The following is a 23,590-nucleotide window of genomic DNA, read 5'->3' on the forward strand; positions in this document are numbered from 1 at the left end:
AAAGTAAAGAATCTACAACTGGTCAGAATGCAGAAAACATCACGACAAATGACAGAAAAAATTTTAAGTAAATAGAAGCAAAAATTTTATTTGAATTATTAGTTAGTTGTTCTAATTGCCACAAAAAGGCAGGCCGCAGCATCTGGAGTCCGATCAGAACTGCCAAAATGATTTGCCTGGCAGCGACCTGGATAAGAAACATGAAGAAAGAATAATAATCCCAAAAATGTCTTGAAGATAATGATACTGTTTGAGCATCAATTGAGTTGGCAAGAAGTTGAACCCAACGTCGTATTGAATCTGCTTCCCGCTACCCTGAATCTGCAAAAAATTGGATTACATAACAACTATGGCATCTCAGATATATAAATGAGCTAAAAGTGTATACAGATAAGTAGAACTATGTAAAACACATTCAAAACTTGGGTTGGGTTGCATACAGCTCAAAATTGAAAAAAAAAACAAAAACCTGAAAAGTATTATCTATTACTAGTACTCACCAACACTATTCTTGATGTCGAGCATGCAAAGATGTATAGAAACGAAAAATGCTCATCATCCATATTCCTGGACTACCCTCTAATTTACTAAATCAGTTTTTATGCTCACGCTCAGGTATAACCCCAGTTTTCATACTATTTCTTTCATATTCATGACTGCTATCTTGATTTGCATCAATTTTCTTTCTTTTAAACTTCACTATCTTTGTTTTCTGGACTCTAGGTATTAAATTTTCAAAAGATGCTGGAATCGGTCCAAAACACATCATACAGAGAAGAAGGAAGAAGTTCAAAAATCATCAAGGGGTTAGGAATTGTGCAAAAAGAAAAACAAAAAGGGTTTATAATCAATGGGACCATAACGGAGGCGAAGGCAGAAAGCAGAGTAAGCAAAAAAGAAGTATTAATTGCTATTAGTTACTTGTGGCAGGCCGCAGCATCAGGAGTCCGATCAGAACTGCCAAAATGATTTGTCTGGCAGCGACCTAGATAAGAAACATGAAGAAAGAATAATAATCCCAAAAATGTCTTGAAGATAATGATACTGTTTGAGCATCAATTGAGTTGGCAAGATGTTGAACCCAACGTCGTATTGAATCTGCTTCCGGCTACCCTGAATCTGCAAAAAATTGGATTACATAACAACTATGACATCTCAGATATATAAATGAACGAAAAGTGTACGCGGAGTAGTAGAACTATGTAAAACACATTCAAAACTTGGGTTGGGTTGCATACAGCTCAAAATTGACAAGAACCTGAAAAGTATTATCTATTACTAGCACTTACCAACCCTATTCTTGATATCGAGCATGCTAAGATGTATACAAACGAAAACTGCTTATCATCCATATTCCTGGACTACCCTCTAACTTACTAAATTAATTTTCATGCTCACGCTCAGGTATAACCCCAGTTTTCATACTATTTCTTTCATATTCATGACTGCTATCTTGATTTTCATCAATTTTCTTTCTTTTAAACTTCACTATCTTTCTTTTCTGGACTCTAGGTATTAGGTTTTCAAAAGATTCTGGAATCGGTCCAAAACACATCATACAGAGAAGAAGGAAGAAGTTCAAAAATCATCAAGGGGTTAGGAATTGTTAAAAAAAAAAACGAAAAGGGTTACAATCAATGGGACCAAAACGGAGGAGAAGCCAGAAAGCAGAGGAAGCAAAAAAGAAGTATTAATTGCTATTAGTTACTTGTGGCAGTCCGATCAGAACTGCCAAAATGATTTGCCTTGCAGCGACCTGAATAACAAATATGAACAAAGAATCAATTGAGTTGGCAAAATATTTTCGGCTACTCTGAATCTGCAAAAAAAAAGTGCAAAGTGTGATTTGGTGACTTTTGGTCCGTAATACTGGCGATGACCAGTTTGGATGGTAAGTGCCATCTTAGAGTACATTAGAACTACATAACAAAATGTGTCAAAATATGATTAGGTGCCGTTTTACGACGTTTTGAGTCATGTTTAGTTAGCTAAGTAAAACACATTCAAAACTTGGGTTGGGTTGCGTATAGCGCAGCTAGGTTGCATTGTCTTGCATCAATTTTCTTTCTTCTAAACATCACCTCACAATCTGTTTTCTGGACTCTATTAGTCTTCGTCATTTTGACATCTTTTGACATTTCTGGTGTTTTTCTCAAATTTACCTTATTTTTGGGATATCCTTTCTTATTGTTAGAGATTCTAGAATCTTTTTTTTTCTGTTTTTTTCTGACATCCTCATTTCCTTAATAAATACTTACAATTAATTAACACATGTTAATTAATTAATTTTAAATTACTTAATTAATTTGACATCATTATTTTCCTTTTAAACATGTTAACTTTATAAACACAATTTGAGTAAAAATTTTACTTGTATGAATGAAAAGTATGTTGACCTCTAAAATCTTATACATTTCTTATACCTTTAACTCTTTCAACACGGTAACTTGACCTATCCTATTAATTTTTTACGAAGTTATTTCACCGTTTGACTCAATTCTTGGAAAATAATTAAAATCCTTATCGGTTTAATCACGAGTGTGTAATGTTTTGTTCAAAGTCTTTGGATTTTTTTCTTAACAATACCAGTAAGTTAAAAAATTTCGTTCTGCGCAAGAGAAACGGCACATCGATTGTGTTCATTTCCACGCGCGAGTTCGCGTGCACCGAGACTATTTTGTACGAAAATCGCTTGATTTTGCGCTTACCTATACATAGAGGTGACCCTAAAGATACTCTTTGCCGAGAAACCGAACAGAGTACTGGTGCACTGAAGGCTTTTATTTTCGTATACCGCGAGATTCTCGGCTGGTATTAGCTTTTGTATGACAGTCCGCGATCGCGCTCAGCTGACGAAACACCGTTCTTCGTGATAAATGTTCTTGTGACAGTGCTAAAGGTGTGTATGATTATTTAAAATTATATTAAATACGATGGAATCTTGATGGGATAGTGTAAGTTTAAAGGGATTTCGATTTGAGTTTGCAACGGGGGCGAAATTCCTATCGATTTTACTCCATTTGTGACCGCTTTTCCTAAACGCACCACCCTTTTAAACAAAAAATTAAAACATTCAATTTTATAACATTTACGTCAACTTAATTTAATATTCTTTTAAATGTATCTAAATATCGATCAAGGTTTCAAATTAACTTTGATGCAATCGTTATGCAAATTTTAGGCGTCGTTTTGTCTGGTTTTGGCATTGTTATTGAAACTCGTCCCAGAATAGATTCCTTAATAACTCCTTCGAAAAGAAATCCTAAACATTTTTCTATTTTTAAAAGACGATTTTATGGGCACAAAATTAACTTCCCGGTAAATAATGACTTCCACGTGTCCCCCCTTTTAGCGTCAAACAGTTTCTAAACCACTTCGATATGTTAGGAAATGATTTTATTATCTTAATCTGTAAAGCGAGTAATAACAGTTCATTGTTTCAAGAAGTATTAAAGTTCATTGTTGGTGACTAATACATTCTTTTCAATTAAGTTTTATGAGATAGTTATACAATTACAAAATGTGATCGTAAAAAAAGTGAAATTTAAATTTTTTCGGTTAAGTATAATATGTTTTGAAATGTATATTCGAAATGACGCATAACAGGATATTATATTTAGAATCTAGGCTAAAATTACTCAATTTACGTGGCATCATCTCTTTGTTTACTTTTATTTTTTGTTTACTTCAATTAATTTTGATGTGGAAGATACTTGTTCTTTTCTTTCTTAATATCTTATTTGTCTTCTTTGACTATTTTGCAAGTATGCGAAGTATTGTGTAGGCTAAATCGGAGAAAGAACAACATTCCTTAAACATTTTCAAAAACCCCAAAGTTGTTTTTTCCATTGCCAAATTTAAATTACACGTACTAATCGCATTCAGGAGGTTATTCTCCACATTTTAGAACTAAACAGAATACAATACCATGTATTTTTCAATTTTGATATCTAAAATTTCATTGAAAACATCGATTTTAGAGTACTTCCACCGAAACTAAGTGTATTAAAGAAGAATTTCTGATTGATAGTCTTTCCAATTTGATATTAAGCGCTTCAAAGTCCAGAACTTATTGATATTTTCTTACACTTTTTGAAATTTTTTGATATTTAAGACATTACTTGATATTTTCTCCAATTTTTAACCTCAAGGTCAAAGCTTGACCAGAGAAGCAATAAAAATGTATCATCACAAGAACAACATTCCTTAAACATTTTCAAAAACCCCCAAGTTGTTTTTTCCATTGCCAAATTTAAATTACGCGTACTAATCGCATTCAGTAGGTTATTCTCCACATTTTAGAACCAAACAGAATACAATACCATGTATTTTTCAATTTTGATATCTAGAATTTCATTGAAAATATCAATTTTGGAGTACTTCCACCGAAACTAAGTGTATTAAAGAAGAATTTCTGCTTCATAGTCTTTCTAGTTTGATATTAAGCTCTTCCAAGTCCAGAACTTATTGATATTTTCTTACACTTTTTGAAATGTTTTGATATTTAAGACATTACTTGATATTTTCTGCAATTTTTAACCACAAGGTGAAAGCTTGACCAGAGAAGCAATAAAAATGTATCACCACAAGAACAACATTCTTTAATCATTTTCAAAAACCCCAAAGTTGTTTTTTGCATTGCCAAATTTAGATTATGAGTACTAATCGCATTCAGTAGGTTATTCTCCACGTTTTAGAGCCAAACAGAATACAATACCATGTATTTTTCAATTCTGATATCTAAAATTTCATTGAAAACATCGATTTTAGAGTACTTCCACCGAAACTAAGTGTATTAAAGAAGAATTTCTGATTGATAGTCTTTCCAGTTTGATATTAAGCGCTTCCAAGTCCAGAACTTATTGATATTTTCTCACACTTTTTGAAATTTTTTGATATTTAAGACATTACTTGATATTTTCCCCAATTTTTAACCTCAAGGTCAAAGCTTGACCAGGGAAGCAATAAAAATGTATCACCACAAGAACAACATTCTTTAATCATTTTCAAAAACCCCAAAGTTGTTTTTTCCATTGCCAAATTTAGATTACGCGTACTAATCGCATTCAGTAGGTTATTCTCCACATTTTAGAACCAAACAGATTACAATACCATGTATTTTTCAATTTTGATATCTAGAATTTCATTGAAAACATCAATTTTGGAGTACATCCACCGAAACTAAGTGTATTAAAGAAGAATTTCTGATTGATAGTCTTTCTACTTTGATATTAAGCACTTCCAAGTCCAGAATTTATTGATATCTTCTTACATTTTTTGAAATTTTTTGATATTTAAGACATTACTTGGTATTTTCTCCAATTTTTATCCTCAAGGTCAAAGCTTGACCAGAGAAACAATAAAAATGTATCACCACAAGAACAACATTCCTTAAACATTTTCAAAAACCCCAAAGTTGTTTTTTCCATTGCCAAATTTGGATTACACGTACTAATCGCATTCAGTAGGTTATTCTCCACGTTTTAGAGCCAAACAGAATACAATACCATGTATTTTTCAATTTTGATATTTAGAATTTCATTGAAAACATCAATTTTGGAGTACTTCCACCGAAACTAAGTGTATTAAAGAAGAATTTCTGATTGATAGTCTTTCCAGTTTGATATTAAGCGCTTCCAAGTCCAGAACTTATTGATATTTTCCCCAATTTTTAACCTCAAGGTCAAAGCTTGACCAGGGAAGCAATAAAAATGTATCACCACAAGAACAACATTCCTTAATCATTTTCAAAAACCCCAAAGTTGTTTTTTCCACTGCCAAATTTGGATTACACGTACTAATCGCATTCAGTAGGTTATTCTCCACGTTTTAGAGCCAAACAGAATACAATACCATGTATTTTTCAATTTTGATATTTAGAATTTCATTGAAAACATCAATTTTGGAGTACTTCCACCGAAACTAAGTGTATTAAAGAAGAATTTCTGATTGATAGTCTTTCCAGTTTGATATTAAGCGCTTCCAAGTCCAGAACTTATTGATATTTTCGTACACTTTTTGAAATTTTTTGATATTTAAGACATTACTTGATATTTTCTCCAATTTTTAACCTCAAGGTCAAAGCTTGACCAGGGAAGCAATAAAAATGTATCACCACAAGAACAACATTCCTTAATCATTTTCAAAAACCCCAAAGTTGTTTTTTCCATTGCCAAATTTAAATTACGCGTACTAATCGCATTCAGTAGGTTATTTTCCACATTTTAGAACTAAACAGAATACAATACCATGTATTTTTCAATTCTGATATCTAGAATTTCATTGAAAACATCAATTTTGGAGTACTTCCACCGAAACTAAGTGTATTAAAGAAGAATTTCTGATTGATAGTCTTTCTAGTTTGATATTAAGAGCTTCCAAGTCCAGAACTTATTGATATCTTCTTACACTTTTTGAAATTTTTTGATATTTAAGACATTACTTGATATTTTCTCCAATTTTTAACCTCAAGGTCAAAGCTTGACCAGGGAAGCAATAAAAATGTATCACCACAAAAACAACATTCTTTAATCATTTTCAAAAACGCCAAAGTTGATTTATCCATTGCCAAATTTGGATTACACGTACTAATCGCATTCAGGAGGTTATTCTCCACATTTTAGAACCAAACAGAATACAATACCATGTATTTTTCAATTTTGATATCTATAATTTCATTGAAAACACCAATTTTGGAGTGCTTCCACCGAAACTAAGTGTATTAAAGAAAAATTTCTGCTTGATAGTCTTTCCAATTTGATATTAAGCGCTTCCAAGTCCAGAACTTATTGATATTTTCTTACACTTTTTGAAATTTTTTGATATTTAAGACTTTACTTGATATTTTCTCCAATTTTTAACCTCCAGGTCAAAGCTTGTCCAGAGATGCAATAAAAAAGTATCACCACAAGAACAACAATCCTTAAACATTTTCAAAAACCCCAAAGTTGTTTTTTCCATTGCCAAATTTAAATTACGCGTACTAATCGCATTCAGGAGGTTATACTCCACATTTTAGAACCAAACAGAATACAATACCATGTATTTTTTCAATTTTTATATCTAGAATTTCATTGAAAACATCGAAACTAAGTGTATTAAAGAAGAATGGGTGCAAATTTCTGATTGATAGTCTTTCCAGTTTGATATTAAGCGCTTCCAAGTCCAGAACTTATTGATATTTTTTTACACTTTTTGAAATTATTTGATATTTAAGACATTACTTGATTCTCCAATTTTCAACCTAATACTTTTTGACATAAAAAATCGTGCAGGGCTTATTTATGATAATAACAAAATGAGGTTGATATCAAATTTAAGTCTAAAATGATATATAACACCATATCAAAGAATCTAGAAAAAAGTACAAATAATGAAACCAAACCAGCAAAGGAGCTTTGCATCTTAATGAAATCATAAAGAATGAAGCAAACTAGAAAGTTGGAGATATTAAATTCCAGGAGATATTGGAAACATACTATATTTAAAAAACGCAAAGATTCTGTTGAAGCCAGAAGAGAAAAAAAAACAGTTAGTTCAACTACACTTAAAGATGCAAGGGTGAAAGTAGAAGGTGCTTGGAGAGTTAGAACTAAAAGGAAATGATTTCAAAAGATAATGGAATCAGTCAGAAATTGTTCAAAATTACAAAAAGGGTTTACAATCAATGAAACCAAAACGGAGGAGAAGCCAGAAAGCAGAGTAAGCAAAAAAAAACGATCTAAGTCAAAAGTAAAGAATCTAGAACTAGGTCAGAATGCAGGAAACATCAGGACAGATGACAGAAAAAAAAAAATTGAAAGCAAAGAGAACGAGAGAGCCAAAACGAAGATAATTGGAGAATTATTAGTTACTTGTGGAAGGTCTAATGTAGAATTGTTCTAATTGCCACAAATAGGCAAGCCGCATCAAAGCTGCCAAAATAATTTGCCTGGCAGCGACCTGGATAACAAACATGAACAAAGAATAATAATCTTGCTTGAGCATCAATTGAGTTAGCAAGATATTGAACTCAACGTAGTTCTAGGTCGTATTGAATCTGCTATATAGATATATAGATGAGCTAAAGTTGTACGCGGAGAAGCAGAGCCTATGTAAAACACATTCAAAACTTGGGTTGGGTTGCGTATAGTGCCTCCTATATTGACAAGAATTTACCCAATTTTTAATCTAATACTTTTTGACATTTCTGCCACCTTTATTTGACCTTAATATTACATTTTGACACTGTTTAAGAGTTGAATAATGACCAATTTCTTTCATTTTGAACATATTTGGGGTGATCATAATATAAGTGATAAGAATGATATTTGTATTAATTATAACACTTTCCAGAAAAGGACATTTAAAGGATATTTATATCAAATTGAAGCCTAAAGTATCCTCTTTAAAGAGATATATAGCACCATATCGTTTGAATTGTCATTTTGAGTAAAAAATTGAATGATATAAAAATGTTTTTGGTTCCTAAAAAAAAATTTTAGTTCAAAATAAGTTGTTATTATCAAATTTCCTCTTATCTCATTTTTAGTAAATAATACCTGCATAATCGCCATACAAATGTTATCTATCTTTTCTTATAAAACTCATTATATTTCATTTTAAACTTTGTGATTATCATAATTACTTTGATTCATAAAAGACGTTTTTTTTAATGTTTTATTAATTATTCGTTTTGTTACATGAAGGGTGTCAAAACTTTGGACACCGATATAATGGCAGATGTAAAGGATGTGAAAATAAACCTACATAGTTCCGAAGATGGGGCTAAATCTGGGGTTGGAAATGGAGGTGGAAGTGTGTCCTATCACAAAGGATACAGTTCGCCACCACCAAAAGAATTGGAATCTCTCAACAATGCCTTATGGTAAGCAAAACGGGTTTTATTTCGCATCTTTTGTTTTCAAAGAAACCGAAAACAATATCGCAAAAAAACAAAAGCCCGTTATTTTTCTTTGAGTACAATACAAGAAAGCACCATTAATCAACAATAAAAAAATTCAACCAATTGACACTGATTGAAATTTAACACCAATTGGTACCAATTAAGAATTGAATCAAATTTCATTGCGTGAGAATGAAATTATTGATTACAATAACAGGTGTTTTCTTAAACAAAATTTCTAAACATACATTTTTAATGAAATAAATAACATAAATAATTTTTTTGTAGTGGATCTCAAGGTAGTTTATGTAACGGAGCATCAGCAGTTTCAGTAAAACCTGGGGCACTTCGAAAAGTACCCAACAGCAGCCCAAATAACCACAAACGACCAATGATATCGCTCACTCACCTGCCCAAAAGACCGCCCGTAGATATTCAATTCTTAGATCTTTCTTATTCGGTATCTGAAGGACGTAAAAGAGGTTACAAGACTATTTTGAAATGTATCAATGGGAAATTTAGATCCAGCGAGCTCACAGCAATTATGGGTCCATCTGGAGCCGGAAAAAGTACGTTAATGAACATTTTAGCTGGATATAGAACTTCAAATATAAACGGGTCGGTTTTGATAAACGGAAAAGAACGAAGTTTGAAAAAATTTCGTAAAATGTCTTGTTATATAATGCAAGATGATTGTCTTCAGCCGCATTTAACGGTGAAAGAGGCAATGACGGTGGCTGCTAATTTAAAAATAGGAAAAGATTTAACGAAAGCTGATAAAAAAGTTGTTATAGGAGAGATTATGGAAACTATTGGGTTACAAGATTGTAAAAACACCATGACGACTAGTTTATCGGGGGGGCAACGTAAACGTTTATCTATAGCCTTAGAATTAGTTAATAACCCCCCGGTAATGTTCTTTGACGAACCTACAAGTGGCTTAGATAGTTCATCTTGTTTCCAATGTTTATCATTATTAAAATCATTGGCTCGAGGTGGACGAACAGTAATTTGCACAATTCATCAACCATCGGCTCGATTGTTCGAAATGTTTGATCATTTATACATGTTAGCTGAAGGTCAATGTATTTATCGTGGTCAAGTTTCGGGATTGGTGCCGTTTCTGGGATCCATGGGACTTGAATGTCCTAGTTATCACAACCCAGCTGATTATGTTATGGAAGTTGCTTGCGGCGAACACGGTGATTACGTTCAAAAATTAGTTATCGCCGTAAATGCCGGCCGATGTAACAACTACATTCAAAAAACACCAGAATCTAATGGAAATGGAATTTCTAATGTTTTACCAAAAGATAAAACGACTGCTGCGACACCAAACGGTGTTAACACACAAGCTGGTGCGACATGTACAACTTCTTTACTGGATTCTTCTGAAAACTTACCGATTTCAGAAAAAAAAGTTTCATTCCCAACATCATCTTATTTACAATTTTGGATTTTATTAAAAAGAACTTTCTTCACTATTTTAAGAGATTCGACATTAACCAGGATGAGACTTATCGCACATTTTGTTATTGGTATATTATTAGGGTTAATTTATTATAACATAGGAACTAACGCAGCTAAAGTTACCAGCAACGCTGGATGTATTTTCTTTACCGTTATGTTTACTATGTTTGCTGCAATGATGCCAACGATTTTAACTTGTAAGTATTTTTTTTAAATTCCCAAATTCAATGTGATTTTAATGATGATATGTTGTAGTTCCTTTGGAAATGTCAGTTTTCATGAGGGAACATTTAAACTATTGGTATTCGGTGAAATCATATTATTTAGCGAAAACTTTAGCTGATATACCATTTCAAGTAAGTAATAATCGATATTTTCTAAGATATTTTAGTTTAAAAGTTATATTTAGGTATATAATGACTAATTTTGTGGTAAAATTTGTAATCTAGATCAAAAATCCTTTAAATTGATACCAAACACGATGGGTTTATCTTTAAATCAACCAAGATCAAATTTTTCAAGATGGCGGCTAAGTTCATCTTGGTTATGTTATATTTTTCTTATTTTTAGCAAGAACCCTATCGAGTTTGGACTCATTTTAAAGGATTTTAAATTTCCTATAACATAATATTCATAAAATCAATCAAGAATGATTTTTTATTATAAAAAATTAGGTTAAGATGAGTTAGAAAAATATTAATTTTGAAATTTTTTGTTAAAATTCGTAATCTAGATCAAAAATCCTTTAAAATGATACCAAACTCGATCGGTTTATCTTTAAATCAACCAAGATCAAATTTTTCAAGATGGCGGCTAAGTTCATCTTGGTTATGTTATATTTTTCTTATTTTAAACAGTAACCCCATCGAGTTTGGACTCATTTTAAAGGATTTTACATTTCCTATAACATAATATTAATAAAATCGATCGACAATAATTTTTTATTTTAAAAAATTAGGTTAGATTGAGTTAAAAAAGTATTAATTTTAAATTTTATGTTAAAATTCGTAATCTAGATCAAAAATGCTTTAAAATGATACCAAACACGATGGGTTTATCTGTAAATCAACCAAGATCATATTTTTCAAGATGGCTGCTAAGTTCATCTTGGTTATGTTATATTTTTCTTACTTTTAGCAAGAACCCCATCGAGTTTGGACTCATTTTAAAGGATTTAAAATTTTCTATAACATAATATTCATAAAATCAATCAACAATGATTTTTTATTTTAAAAAATTAGGTTAGATTGAGTTAGAAAAGTATTAATTTTTAAATCTTGTGTTAAAATTCGTAATCTAGATCAAAAATCCTTCAAAATGATACCAAACACGATAGGGTTACCTTCAAAACAACCAAGATAAGATTTTTCAAAATGGCGGCTACATTCATCTTGGTTATGTTATGTTTTTCTTATTTTAAACAGTAACCCTATCGAGTTTGGACTCATTTTAAAGGATTTTAAATTTCCTATAACATAATATTTATAAAATCAATCAAAAATGATTTTTTTATTTTAAAAGATTAGGTTAGATTGACTTAGAAAAGTATTAATTTTTAAATTTTATGTTAAAATTCGTAATCTAGATCAAAAATCCTTTAAAATGATATCAAACACGATTGGTTTATCTTTAAAAGAAGCAAGATAAGATTTTTCAAGATGGCGGCTAAGCTCATCTTGGTTATGTTATGTTTTTCTTATTTTTAACAATAACCCCATCGAGTTTGGACTCATTTTAAAGGATTTTAAATTTTCTATAACATAATATTCATAAAATCACTCAACAATGACTTTTTATTTTAAAAAATTAGGTTAGATTGACTTAGAAAAGTATTAATTTTTAAATTTTGTGTTAAAATTCGTAATCTAGATCAAAAATCCTTTAAAATGATACCAAACACAATAGGGTTACCTTCAAATCAACCAAGATAAGATTTTTCAAGATGGCGGCGAAGCTCATCTTGGTTATGTTGTTTTTCTTATTTTTAACAATAACCCCATCGAGTTTGGACTCATTTTAAAGGATTATAAATTTCCTATAACATAATATTTATAAAATCAATCAACAATGATTTTTTATTATAAAAAATTAGGTTAAGTTGACTTAGAAAAATATTAATTTTTAAATTTTGTGTTAAAATTCGTAATCTAGATCAAAAATCCTTTAAAATGATACCAAACACGATAGGGTTACCTTCAAAACAACCAAGATAAGATTTTTCAAGATGGCGGCTAAGTTTATCTTGGTTATGTTATATTTTTCTTATTTTTAACAACAACCCCATAGAGTTTGGGCTCATTTTAAAGGATTTTAAATTTCCTACAAGATAATATTCATAAAATCAATCAACAATGATTTTTTTATTTTAAAAAATTAGGTTTGATTGATTTAGAAAAGTATTAATTTTTAAACTTTGTGTTATAATTCGTAATCTAGATCAAAAATGCTTTAAAATGATACCAAACACGATTGGTTTATTTTTAAAACAAGCAAGATAAGATTTTTCAAGATGGCGGCTAAGTTCATCTTGGTTATGTTATGTTTTTCTTATTTTTAACAAAAACCCCATCGAGTTTGCACTTATTTTAAAGGATTTTACATTTCCTATAACATAATATTAATAAAATCGATCTTCAACGATTTTTTATTTTAAAAAATTAGGTTAGATTGAGTTAGAAAAATATTAATTTTAAAATTTTGTATTAAAATCCGTAATCTAGATCAAAAATGCTTTAAAATGATACCAAACACGATGGGTTTATCTTTAAATCAAGCAAGATAAAATATTTCAAGATGGCGGCTAAGCTAATCTTGGTTATGTTATATTTTTCTTAATTTTAACAATAACCCCATCGAGTTTGGACTCATTTTAAAGGATTTTAAATTTCCTATAACATAATATTCACAAAATCAATCAACAATGATTTTTTATTTTAAAAAAATAGGTTAGATTGAGTTAGAAAAATATTAATTTTAAAATTTTATGTTAAAATTCGTAATCTTGATTAAAAATCCTTTAAAATGATACCAAACACGATGAGGTTGCCTTCAAATCAACCAAGATAAGATTTTTCAAGATGGCGGCGAAGCTCACCTTGGTTATGTTGTTTTTCTTATTTTTAACAATAACCCCATCGAGTTTGGACTCATTTTAAAGGATTTTACATTTCTTACAAGAAAATATTCATAAAAGTAATCAATGATGTAATTTTTTTAAAAATGGCGCTTAAGTTATCTTAATTTTAGGATATCTTTTTTGTTTTTAAAGTTAACCCCATCGTGTTTGTACTCATTTTAAAGCATTTTTCATTTCCAACTCAAAACTAACCAAAAACAAATTTTTATAACATTAAAAATTTTTTTCTAGATCATTTTAACGGTTAGCTTCATAGTGGGAGTATATTATTTGACATCACAACCAATGGAACCAGTTAGATTTGGAATGGTTGTAGCTATTGGGGTTTTAACGGCACTAGTTTCGCAAAGTTTTGGTTTATTAATAGGTGCAGCTTTTAATATAGAGGTAATATAAACGAAACATTAAAAAAAGTTATTTTAATAATAATCATTTAAGGCTGGAGTTTTTCTTGGTCCAATAACAACAATCCCAATGGTACTTTTTTCGGGTTTTTTCGCAAAATTAGGAGATATCCCACCTTACTTAAGTTGGTTATCATACGTAACGTACGTACGATATAGTTTCGAAGGAACGATGATTGCTATTTATGGTTTGGATCGCGAAAAATTGGAATGCAACGAGATGTACTGCCACTTTAAGTATCCAAAGAAATTCTTGGGGGAAATGGCGATGAACGACGACCTCAACACTTACCTTATTGATTTAGCCGCTTTGGCGGGGTTCTTTGTAATTGTACGGGTGTTTGCATATTTCTCATTGCGGGTCAAAATATTTACGAACCGCTAATATTAAGAATAATTAGTAGAGTAAGAAAATAATAAATAAAATTAATAATAAGAAACGTCCCTTCGTTTCTTCATCCTTTTGTGTTATTTATATTGTGATAGTATTAGGAGATTAGATTTTTTTAGCCACACTCGTAATTTCCCTCCCTATAATCCGATATTTTTATATTTATGGAAAATATACCAAAAAAATGCGGCAATATTTTACGACTTATTATAAAATGAGATTATTAGCGTTTAAAAATCTGTAAATAACTTTTAAAAAAAATTTTTTTAAAAGCGTCACGTAATCATGCACAAATCTACTTTTATTTTATAGATTGTATCTAGATACTTTCATCAGGTGCATTTAAATATTACTGTAGTATTGTACTAGTTACCTTCTTTTTTATATTTAAATAAAGAAAAATAATAGAAATATCCTACGAAACATTCACAATCTGTATTACGTACTTTAATAAATTTTTATTAAACGAATTTTTTCGTTTTTGTTTCTTATCTATACTTTTAGTAATCACATTTTCTCTAGAACTTAACCCATCTGTATTATAATCTTATTAGATATTTGAATAACTAAAAGAATTAACAATAAACCAAGAACTAGAAACATTCGGGTTTAACCATGCGTCCCTTAAGACGGCTAGAGAAAAAGGTTTTATCGCTTTCCAATTATGCACCTGTAGTATGGCAAGGTCCGTTGAATAAAAACACACTGTATAAGGTTATCCGACTCTATATGAACGTATCCCCCCGCAAAGGCCTTGCTGTGACGTCATTGGAAGAATTGACATTTCTATGTTTTTATTTAGTGCATTTCACTTAAAAAGCAATATACAAAAATATAAAAAAAAGATAAAATAAAATTAAAAAAATATTAAAATATAAAGCGAAATATTAAGGGTTATAATTTTATTATTGTTAGGTTATCCAACTTGACTCGGTTACCATGGTGATTAAGATCCGTTGCAGGTTCTTGTCAAAATTGAAATTGAATTTAAGTTTTTTTTTTAGGAAAAAGTCTTATTTAATTGGTTTCAAAGGCTGTATTTAACTCAAAATTGGTTTATCTAGGGTATTATAAACAAGGTAAGTGGATTAAATCAAAAAAAGATATTTTTAATTAGGTAAGAATTTATTTTAAGGTTATCCAACTTGACTCGGTTACCATGGTGATTAAAATCCAAATATTGCAGTTGCTTGTCAAAATTGACATTGAATTTAAGTATTTTTTTAATGAAAAACACATATTTAATTGGGTTTAAAGGTTGTATTTAATTCAAAATGGGTAAATGGATGAAACTATAAGCAAGGTAAGTGGATTAAATCAAAAAAAAATTTTTAGATCAATTAAAATGTACAAGAATTTAGGGTTAAATAACAATTAAAACTAGAACTAACACTAGACCTAGAACTAGAAAGTTTTAGGTTTAGTGTTAGTAGTGTAGTAGAAATTGGGACTGATTGTATGTCGAAATCCCACCGTAAGATGGCATTAGCGTCTATACTGAAATAATTTAATTAAACTAACAATTTTATTATTAATAGTGGGAATGATGAGAGAGGGCAATAACAATTATTACCAGTATCATTCTTTTAATTTAAAAAGTATAGATTCCAAATCGTGTTATATTTTTAAATTTGCCGCTAACTTCACCTTTTCAAAATTGAAGTTTGTTCAGAATGACAGATGAAAACGTTATTTTAAAGTGATTTTTCGGTAAGAGTATTAAATAATTAGATTATAATTGACATTATAGCTTTATTTCAGCTAACGTTATAACTGGTTGGAAGCTCGTCAGATGCAATCTCACATGTCATATGATGCAGTGATGATTCAAATGTGGTGGCATTATTTGACAGGTGTAATTGCCATAGGTAATTGCATCTTAGGAATTCCCAACTAGTCGGAATGTTAATTGGAGTCCCATAGTGGCTTCCAAACAGTTATTTTGTGGTTGGAGCTTTTATATATAAACCCAATCCAACCTGTATTCTAGTGGTTCGGTTCTTGGCTGAATGATTCCGAAATATCCCCAACAGATGGCGCCACATGCGTTCAATTTTTAGTACTAAGTTCTTGTTTAGCGAGTTGCATTTCTACGAAGCTATTTTCTATGGAACTAACACAACACCTAGAACTAGAAACTTTAATTTTGTTATTATATTCGTAATCTTCATAAAATAACCTTTAAAATGAGTCCAAACTTGACGCATTTATCTCAAAAAACCAAAAAGTTCGAACTTTCAACTTTTAATTTTGACATATTTGTCAAGTTCATAAAAAATCCTTTAAAATGAGCCCAAACTCGACATATCTAACTTTAATATTAATGGAAATACAATCACTTCCGGTTTGAAACGTCAACGTCAATTTTGACATATTTGTCATCTTCGTGAAAAAACCTTTAAAATGAGTCCAAAGATGACGCACTTATCTCAAAAAACAAAAAAGTTAGAATAAAAAACATTAAACACGAAGTTAGCAACAATGAAGATAGCGATTTAATTTTTAAATATTAATACCAACCTTAATTTTTTATATTTTTTATTATATTTTTGTTTTTGTGACAAATATTAAGACATTTTATAAAAATTATGAATATGTCAAAATGACATTGACATTTCAAAGCGGAAGTTGCTTATAACTCGAGTAATATTGGAATTAAACGTATCATGTTTGGGCTCATATTAAAGGATATTTCACGACAATTACAAATATGTCAAAATTGACGTTGACATTTGTAACCGAAAGTTGACCATAACTTCATTAATATTAAAGATAAATATGTCGTGTTTGTACTCATTTTAAAGGATTTTTAATGAAGATTACAAATATGTCAAAATTGAGGTTGACATTTTAAATCTGAAGTTAGTTATCATATAATAGACAACTTCATGGTGTTCTTTCATGTTGTATTCTTTATTAAAAAACCTTTAAAATGAGTCCAAACATGATGCACTTATCTCAAAAAACAAAAATATTTGAATAAAAAAACGTTAAACCTGAAGTTAGCAACAATGAAGATAGCAATTTAATTATTAACTATTAATACCAACCTTAATTTTTAATTTTTTTTATTGTATTTTTGTTTTTGTGAGAAATATTAAGACATTTTATAAAAATTAAGAATATGTCAAAATGACATTGACATTTCAAACCGGAAGTTGCTTATATCTCGATTAATATTGGAATTAAATGTATCATGTTTGGACTCATTTTAAATGATTTTTCACGACGATTACAAATATGTCAAAATTGACGTTGACATTTGTAATCGAAAGTTGACCATAACTTCATTAATATTGAAGATAAATATGTCGTGTTTATACTCATTTTAAAGGATTCTTAATGAAGATTGCAAATATGTCAAAATTGAGGTTGACATTTTAAATCTGAAGTTAGTTATCATATAATAGACAAATGGACAACATCATAGGGTTTTTCGTGATGTATTCTTTATTAAAAGACATTTAAAATGAGTCCAAACATGACGCACTTATCTCAAAAAACAAAAATATTTGAATAAAAAAACGTTAAACTTGAAGTTAGCAACAATAAAGATAGCAATTTAATTATTAAATATTAATAACTAATTTTTTTTATTGTATTTTTGTTTTTGTGACAAATATTAAGGCATTTTATAAAAATTAAGAATATGTCAAAATGACATTGACATTTCAAACCGGAAGTTGCTTATATCTCGATTAATATTGGAATTAAACATATCATGTTTGGACTCATTTTAAATGATTTTTCACGACGATTACAAATATGTCAAAATTGACGTTGACATTTGTAATCGAAAGTTGACCATAACTTCATTAATATTGAAGATAAATATGTCGTGTTTGTACTCATTTTAAAGGATTTTTAATGAAGATTGCAAATATGTCAAAATTGAGGTTGACATTTTAAATCTGAAGTTAGTTATCATATAATAGACAACTTCACGGTGTTCTTTCATGTTGTATTCTTTATTAAAAAAAACCATTAATTCATGTTATTAGTTAAATTTTCTTAAAAAACTATTTTTAAAAAATTTTGCGTCGTAAAGAGAAAACAAATCTCTTTCAAATGAGCCTACCGAAAGGATACATTGCCATTTAAAAAACTTCAAGTATTATTCGTTGCTCATTTGTTTTCTGAAATAAAAACAATTGAATGCCGTATTATGGCAAACAAAACTTATAATCAATACTCAACGGACCTTGGTAGTATGGTTCGTGCATCTGTTTCTATTTTATCCCGCCAGCGATCACCTGGTCTTTCCACTGATCGTCTGCCTTCAACTTCCTTCAGAAGCACTCTTTTGGCCAGTCTTTAACGTCCATTCTTTCTACATGACATGGGAGAATTTTTTGTTCCTTGGGAAGATCACATGTGTTATGGCTGTAGTATTGTGGCGACATCTAGCGGCAGAATTGTAGAACGCTCAAGTGTACAAACTAGATTCTTTAATCATTTTAGTTGTTTTATGTTAAACAATATAACATAGTTTGAACATTTTGAGACCTATGTTCAGTAGTGGTCGCCAAAGGTTGAGAGAGAGATCTGATCTTCTCTATGCAGTATCTAGTCTTTTACCAGCAATTTACAGAAACATTATCTAGTCGTTTGAAAGCATTACATAATCAATCTAATTTTCTACCAGCAGTATTTAGTGTTCTGCAAACAACATCTACTCATCTGCAAGCAGTTTCGAGTTCTCTAGAAGAAGTATTTAGTTTTCTTTTAGCAGTAATTAATCTTTTGCCAGCAATATCTAGGAGCACCTCTCCTACTGCTTTCTCCAGCTCTGTGAAGGTTTCTCCCATGGCAATGTAGCACTATATACAGTGTGTCCCAGGATAGATGTTACAAGAAATTTTTAAGTCATTAAACCTCTTGTAACATCTATCCTGGGACACACTGTATATATAAATATATAAGATAAATAAATATCAATATTATCCTGATTAAATATAACTGTTTTATCGACATCGTTAATGTAGGTTTGCTATTATAGATGGCGGTATATACAAAATTTGAAATATTTTTAATATTTTTTTTTACTAATGTCAATTAATTAATTATAATAAGATAATTAATGAAATAGAATTAATCTGATTAAATTATTTTGTGCTCTCATTAAACGTCCCATAAAAAAATAAAGAAAATCTTGGCATGAAGCGCTTATTTTGACATCGAGATATATTTCTAGCGAGAAAAGAGCCTCTGGCAGTGTCCCATTAACGTTTTCAGGCTGAAAAATTCGTTCCCAAGGAACGACCGACCGTTTTATTCGGCCATTATCGACAGGATGTTGTCTATTCGAACGCAAAAAAATAAAATACCTCAACGATAAAAAGATACGTATTTTTAGAGACTATATGTGACAAATATCTTTCTGTTTCTTTTAAAAGCGTAAATATGAAAATTGTGTTGTCTGGTTTTCATAAAATCGTTAAGTACCAAGTACGAAATTGAAAATTTACGATTTCAACAACAACCGGAGGGTTTATTTGGAAATACCTAATTGGTTTGTGGGTTTGGTGGTGTGGAGAGAGATCGGGGTGGGTGTTGTAAATTCTTTTCACACGAGCCCGCTAATTGTGCAAACATCACGTCTCGAAGCCATTAAAAAGAGCCTGAAAATAGAGCCGGCTCGTGAAGCAACAATTTCGCTCTCCCCGGTTCTCCTATCCATTCAAAATATGCAGAAATAGCCTTTGAGGACAAGGAGATAAGTGCATAACATCGCGAACCGATAAATTCGAACGCGAGTTAACGTCAAATGGTACCGAATGTTGCGCGACTTCTTGACTCTCGACGTGAATATAAATAGAAGCCTTCATTAATTACTACCCGGGTTAAAATAAGCGTCGACTTGGGATGACAACACCTGGACCTAACCACAGGTGTCCCCACTGGACGAATTCACACTTCGCAAACGCGACCGGAGTTTAATTATAATTAGAATTAATTATCTAGCTTACCATTCACAGTCGCCTTGCAAATTTAATGATGACGATTGTATATATAATCAACAGTATGGCCAAATTAATTGCGTCATTCCGTTTCGTGTTAAGTTTTATAATGTTAATAATAATTAACTTGTCTGTTAAATTAATCATTTAATTAAAATCTATTTCTATTTTAGTGGTAACTTTTAATCATTAAAATTAAATTTAAATTTTAGGTCTTGTGTTAATTCTAGTGATAGTGCTAGTGTAAAACTAAAACTAATACAAGACCGAGAACTAGAAACATTCGGATTTAGCCGCACGTCTCTCAAGACGGCTAAACCCGAATGATTCTAGTTCTAAGTCTTGTGTTAGTTTTAGTGATGGTGTTAGTGTAAACCTAGAACTAATACTATACCTATAACTAGAATCATTCGGGTTTAGCCGTCTTTAGAGACGTGCGGCTAAACCCAAATGATTCTAGTTATAGGTATAGTATTAGTTCTATATGGTAACAGTGCAAGTGTAAAACCAGAACTAGCACTATATCTAGAACTAGAATCATTCGGGTTTAGCCGTCTTTAGAGACGTGCGGCTAAACCCGAATGATTCTAGTTCTAAGTATAGTGTTGGTTGTATATAGTAGCAGTGCAAGTGCAAAACTAGAACTAGCACTATACCTAGAACTAGAATCATTCGGGTTTAGCCGAATGTCTTTAAAGACGGCTAAACCCGAATGATTCTAGTTCTAGGTCTTGTGTTAGTTTTAGTGATGGTGTTAGTGTAAACCTAGAACTAATACTATACCTATAACTAGAATCATTCGGGTTTAGCCGTCTTTAGAGACGTGCGGCTAAACCCAAATGATTCCAGTTATAGGTATAGTATTAGTTCTATATAGTAACAGTGCAAGTGTAAAACCAGAACTAGCACTATATCTAGAACTAGAATCATTCGGGTTTAGCCGTCTTTAGAGACGTGCGGCTAAACCCGAATGATTCTAGTTCTAAGTATAGTGTTGGTTGTACATAGTAGCAGTGCAAGTGCAAAACTAGAACTAGCACTATACCTAGAACTAGAATCATTCGGGTTTAGCAGAATGTCTTTAAAGACGGCTAAACCCGAATGATTCTAGTTCTAGGTCTTGTGTTAGTTTTAGTGATGGTGTTAGTGTAAACCTAGAACTAATACTATACCTATAACTAGAATCATTCGGGTTTAGCCGTCTTTAGAGACGTGCGGCTAAACCCAAATGATTCTATTTATAGGTATAGTATTAGTTCTATATGGTAACAGTGCAAGTGTAAAACCAGAACTAGCACTGTATCTAGAACTAGAATCATTCGGGTGTAGCCGTCTTTAGAGACGTGCGACTAAACCCGAATGATTCTAGTTCTAAGTATAGTGTTGGTTCTACATAGTAGCAGTGCAAGTGCAAAACTAGAACTAGCACTGTACCTAGAACTAGAATCATTCGGGTTTAGCCGTCTTTAGAGACGTGCGGCTAAACCCAAATGATTCTAGTTATAGGTATAGTATTAGTTCTATATGGTAACAGTGCAGGTGTAAAACCAAAACTAGCACTATATCTAGAACTAGAATCATTCGGGTTTAGCCGTCTTTAGAGACGTGCGGCTAAACCCGAATGATTCTAGTTCTAAGTATAGTGTTAGTTCTACATAGTAGCAGTGCAAGTACAAAACTAGAACTAGCACTATACCTAGAACTAGAATCATTCGGGTTTAGCCGAATGTCTTTAACGACGGCTAAACCCGAATGATTCTAGTTCTAAGTCTAGTGTTAGTTTTAGTTTTAATTGTTATTCAGCACTAGATTGTTATATATTTTTATTAATCTGAAAGTAGAACTAACAAGAGTTAGTACTAGATACTGCTTGCAGAATACTTATATAATTCTCATAGAAACCTAGATATTATTGGCAAAAGATTAAATACTGCTAAAAGAAAACTAAATACTTCTTCTGGATGACTCGAAATTGCTTGCAAATGACTAGATGCTACTAATGGATGACTAGATATTGCTATAACACATGTGATCTTCCCAAGGTACAAAAATTCTCCTTTTCTTTGTAGGTACCAAGTTATTTGCCAATGTTCCTGTAGAGAGAGAAGTTATGACTAAATACTTCAACTTACCACCATAATTTTACGATTAAGTTCGTATTGATTACAAAAATATTTTATTGTATTATTTTGGTCCCAAACCAAGTTTACAGTTTACTTCTTAATTCTTGTGGGTGGTACCTAAAATAGGCTTCCTAAACCTTGACTGCCACGGTAAATAAACGTAATGTACGGTCGGAAATAAATCATAAACTTTTTCGACAAGACAGCCACCGAGCGAGCGGGCACGAACCGTGTAATAATAATAGCTCCAAAACGAAACGCTAACCTACGAATGGGTTGTATGTACATAGTTGCCTTTTTTACTTGTTACAACCTGCCATCGCTACCTACGCTTTTCAAGCTATTTTGTAATAGGAACCACCTTTGTGTACTATTTCTTATTCTCATTTATTAATATTGAATTAAATTTATTTTAAAATTTCTGTTCATTCATACAAATAAGCGTGCATAAAGTTAAAAGTGTTATGTAGATTTTGTAATAAAGTTTAGATCAAAGGTAAAATGTCGAGTACAACGTCTAATATCCGTTAAATTGCTGTAAAATTAGAAGAGTTATTGTCCATCTTTATTCGTAACGACCGCTTTTACGAGCCGTAAGTATTTTCGACTTTTCTTCTATTCCCGTATGTCCTTTATAGAGAGAGAGACTTTTGGGGACTTCCTGTTTCGATATATCCACTTTAAGGCTTCCGGTGTTGACGGTGTCGGTGGGCAAAGAAGTCGGTAATTAGCGCGCCCATGAAACTTCCTCTGCAGACGTGCAACGCTTTATTTATCACCCTTATTTTGAATTGTTTGAAAAATACCACCAATTTAATAAAGGTAATTTATTTTTATATTAATATAATGGTGTGGTGGATTTAACCCGATATGGTGAGGAAGTCTAATACACGAGATGCCCGTTTGATTTGCGCTGTAATGCACATAGTGCTTCTGCGGAGGACGTTTCACGATTTATGCACTATTACAGACCGTTCCTTGCATATAAGTAGCACCGGTTACTGTCAGATCTGTCCGTGATGTCGTCATATTTAAATTCTCAAGGCGGCAAAACGGCCAACCGTTTTCTATTTTTATCCACATCGTAAGATATAACTACGTTAGCTTGGTTTACGTCCAAAGAAGTGCCAATCGAAATTATTAACGAACTTTGCATTTACAGCAAAAATATTTTTCTATAGAAACTAGTTAAAAATACAACAATCTAGAATAACAAATAAAA

General features: G+C 31.2%; 1 protein-coding gene across 2 annotated transcripts; it reads left to right on the forward strand.

Moving 5' to 3' along the window:
• Positions 1–2,750: 2,750 nt before the first annotated feature.
• Positions 2,751–14,370, forward strand: LOC111423483 (ATP-binding cassette sub-family G member 4-like). Of its 2 annotated transcripts, none has more exons than XM_023056711.2 (6): positions 2,751–2,899; positions 8,688–8,866; positions 9,173–10,551; positions 10,610–10,710; positions 13,722–13,877; positions 13,929–14,370. In XM_023056711.2, the coding sequence occupies exons 2-6, from the start codon at positions 8,715–8,717 to the stop codon at positions 14,277–14,279; spliced, it is 2,139 nt and encodes a 712-aa protein (XP_022912479.1). In that variant the 5' UTR covers positions 2,751–2,899; positions 8,688–8,714; the 3' UTR covers positions 14,280–14,370. The 2 variants fall into 2 exon arrangements, with proteins under 2 accessions (XP_022912479.1, XP_022912480.1); XM_023056712.2 differs by having other exon boundaries at positions 2,867–2,954.
• Positions 14,371–23,590: the final 9,220 nt, after the last annotated feature.

The sequence above is a fragment of the Onthophagus taurus genome, chromosome 11, assembly GCF_036711975.1.
Source record: "Onthophagus taurus isolate NC chromosome 11, IU_Otau_3.0, whole genome shotgun sequence".
NCBI lineage: Eukaryota > Metazoa > Arthropoda > Insecta > Coleoptera > Scarabaeidae > Onthophagus > Onthophagus taurus.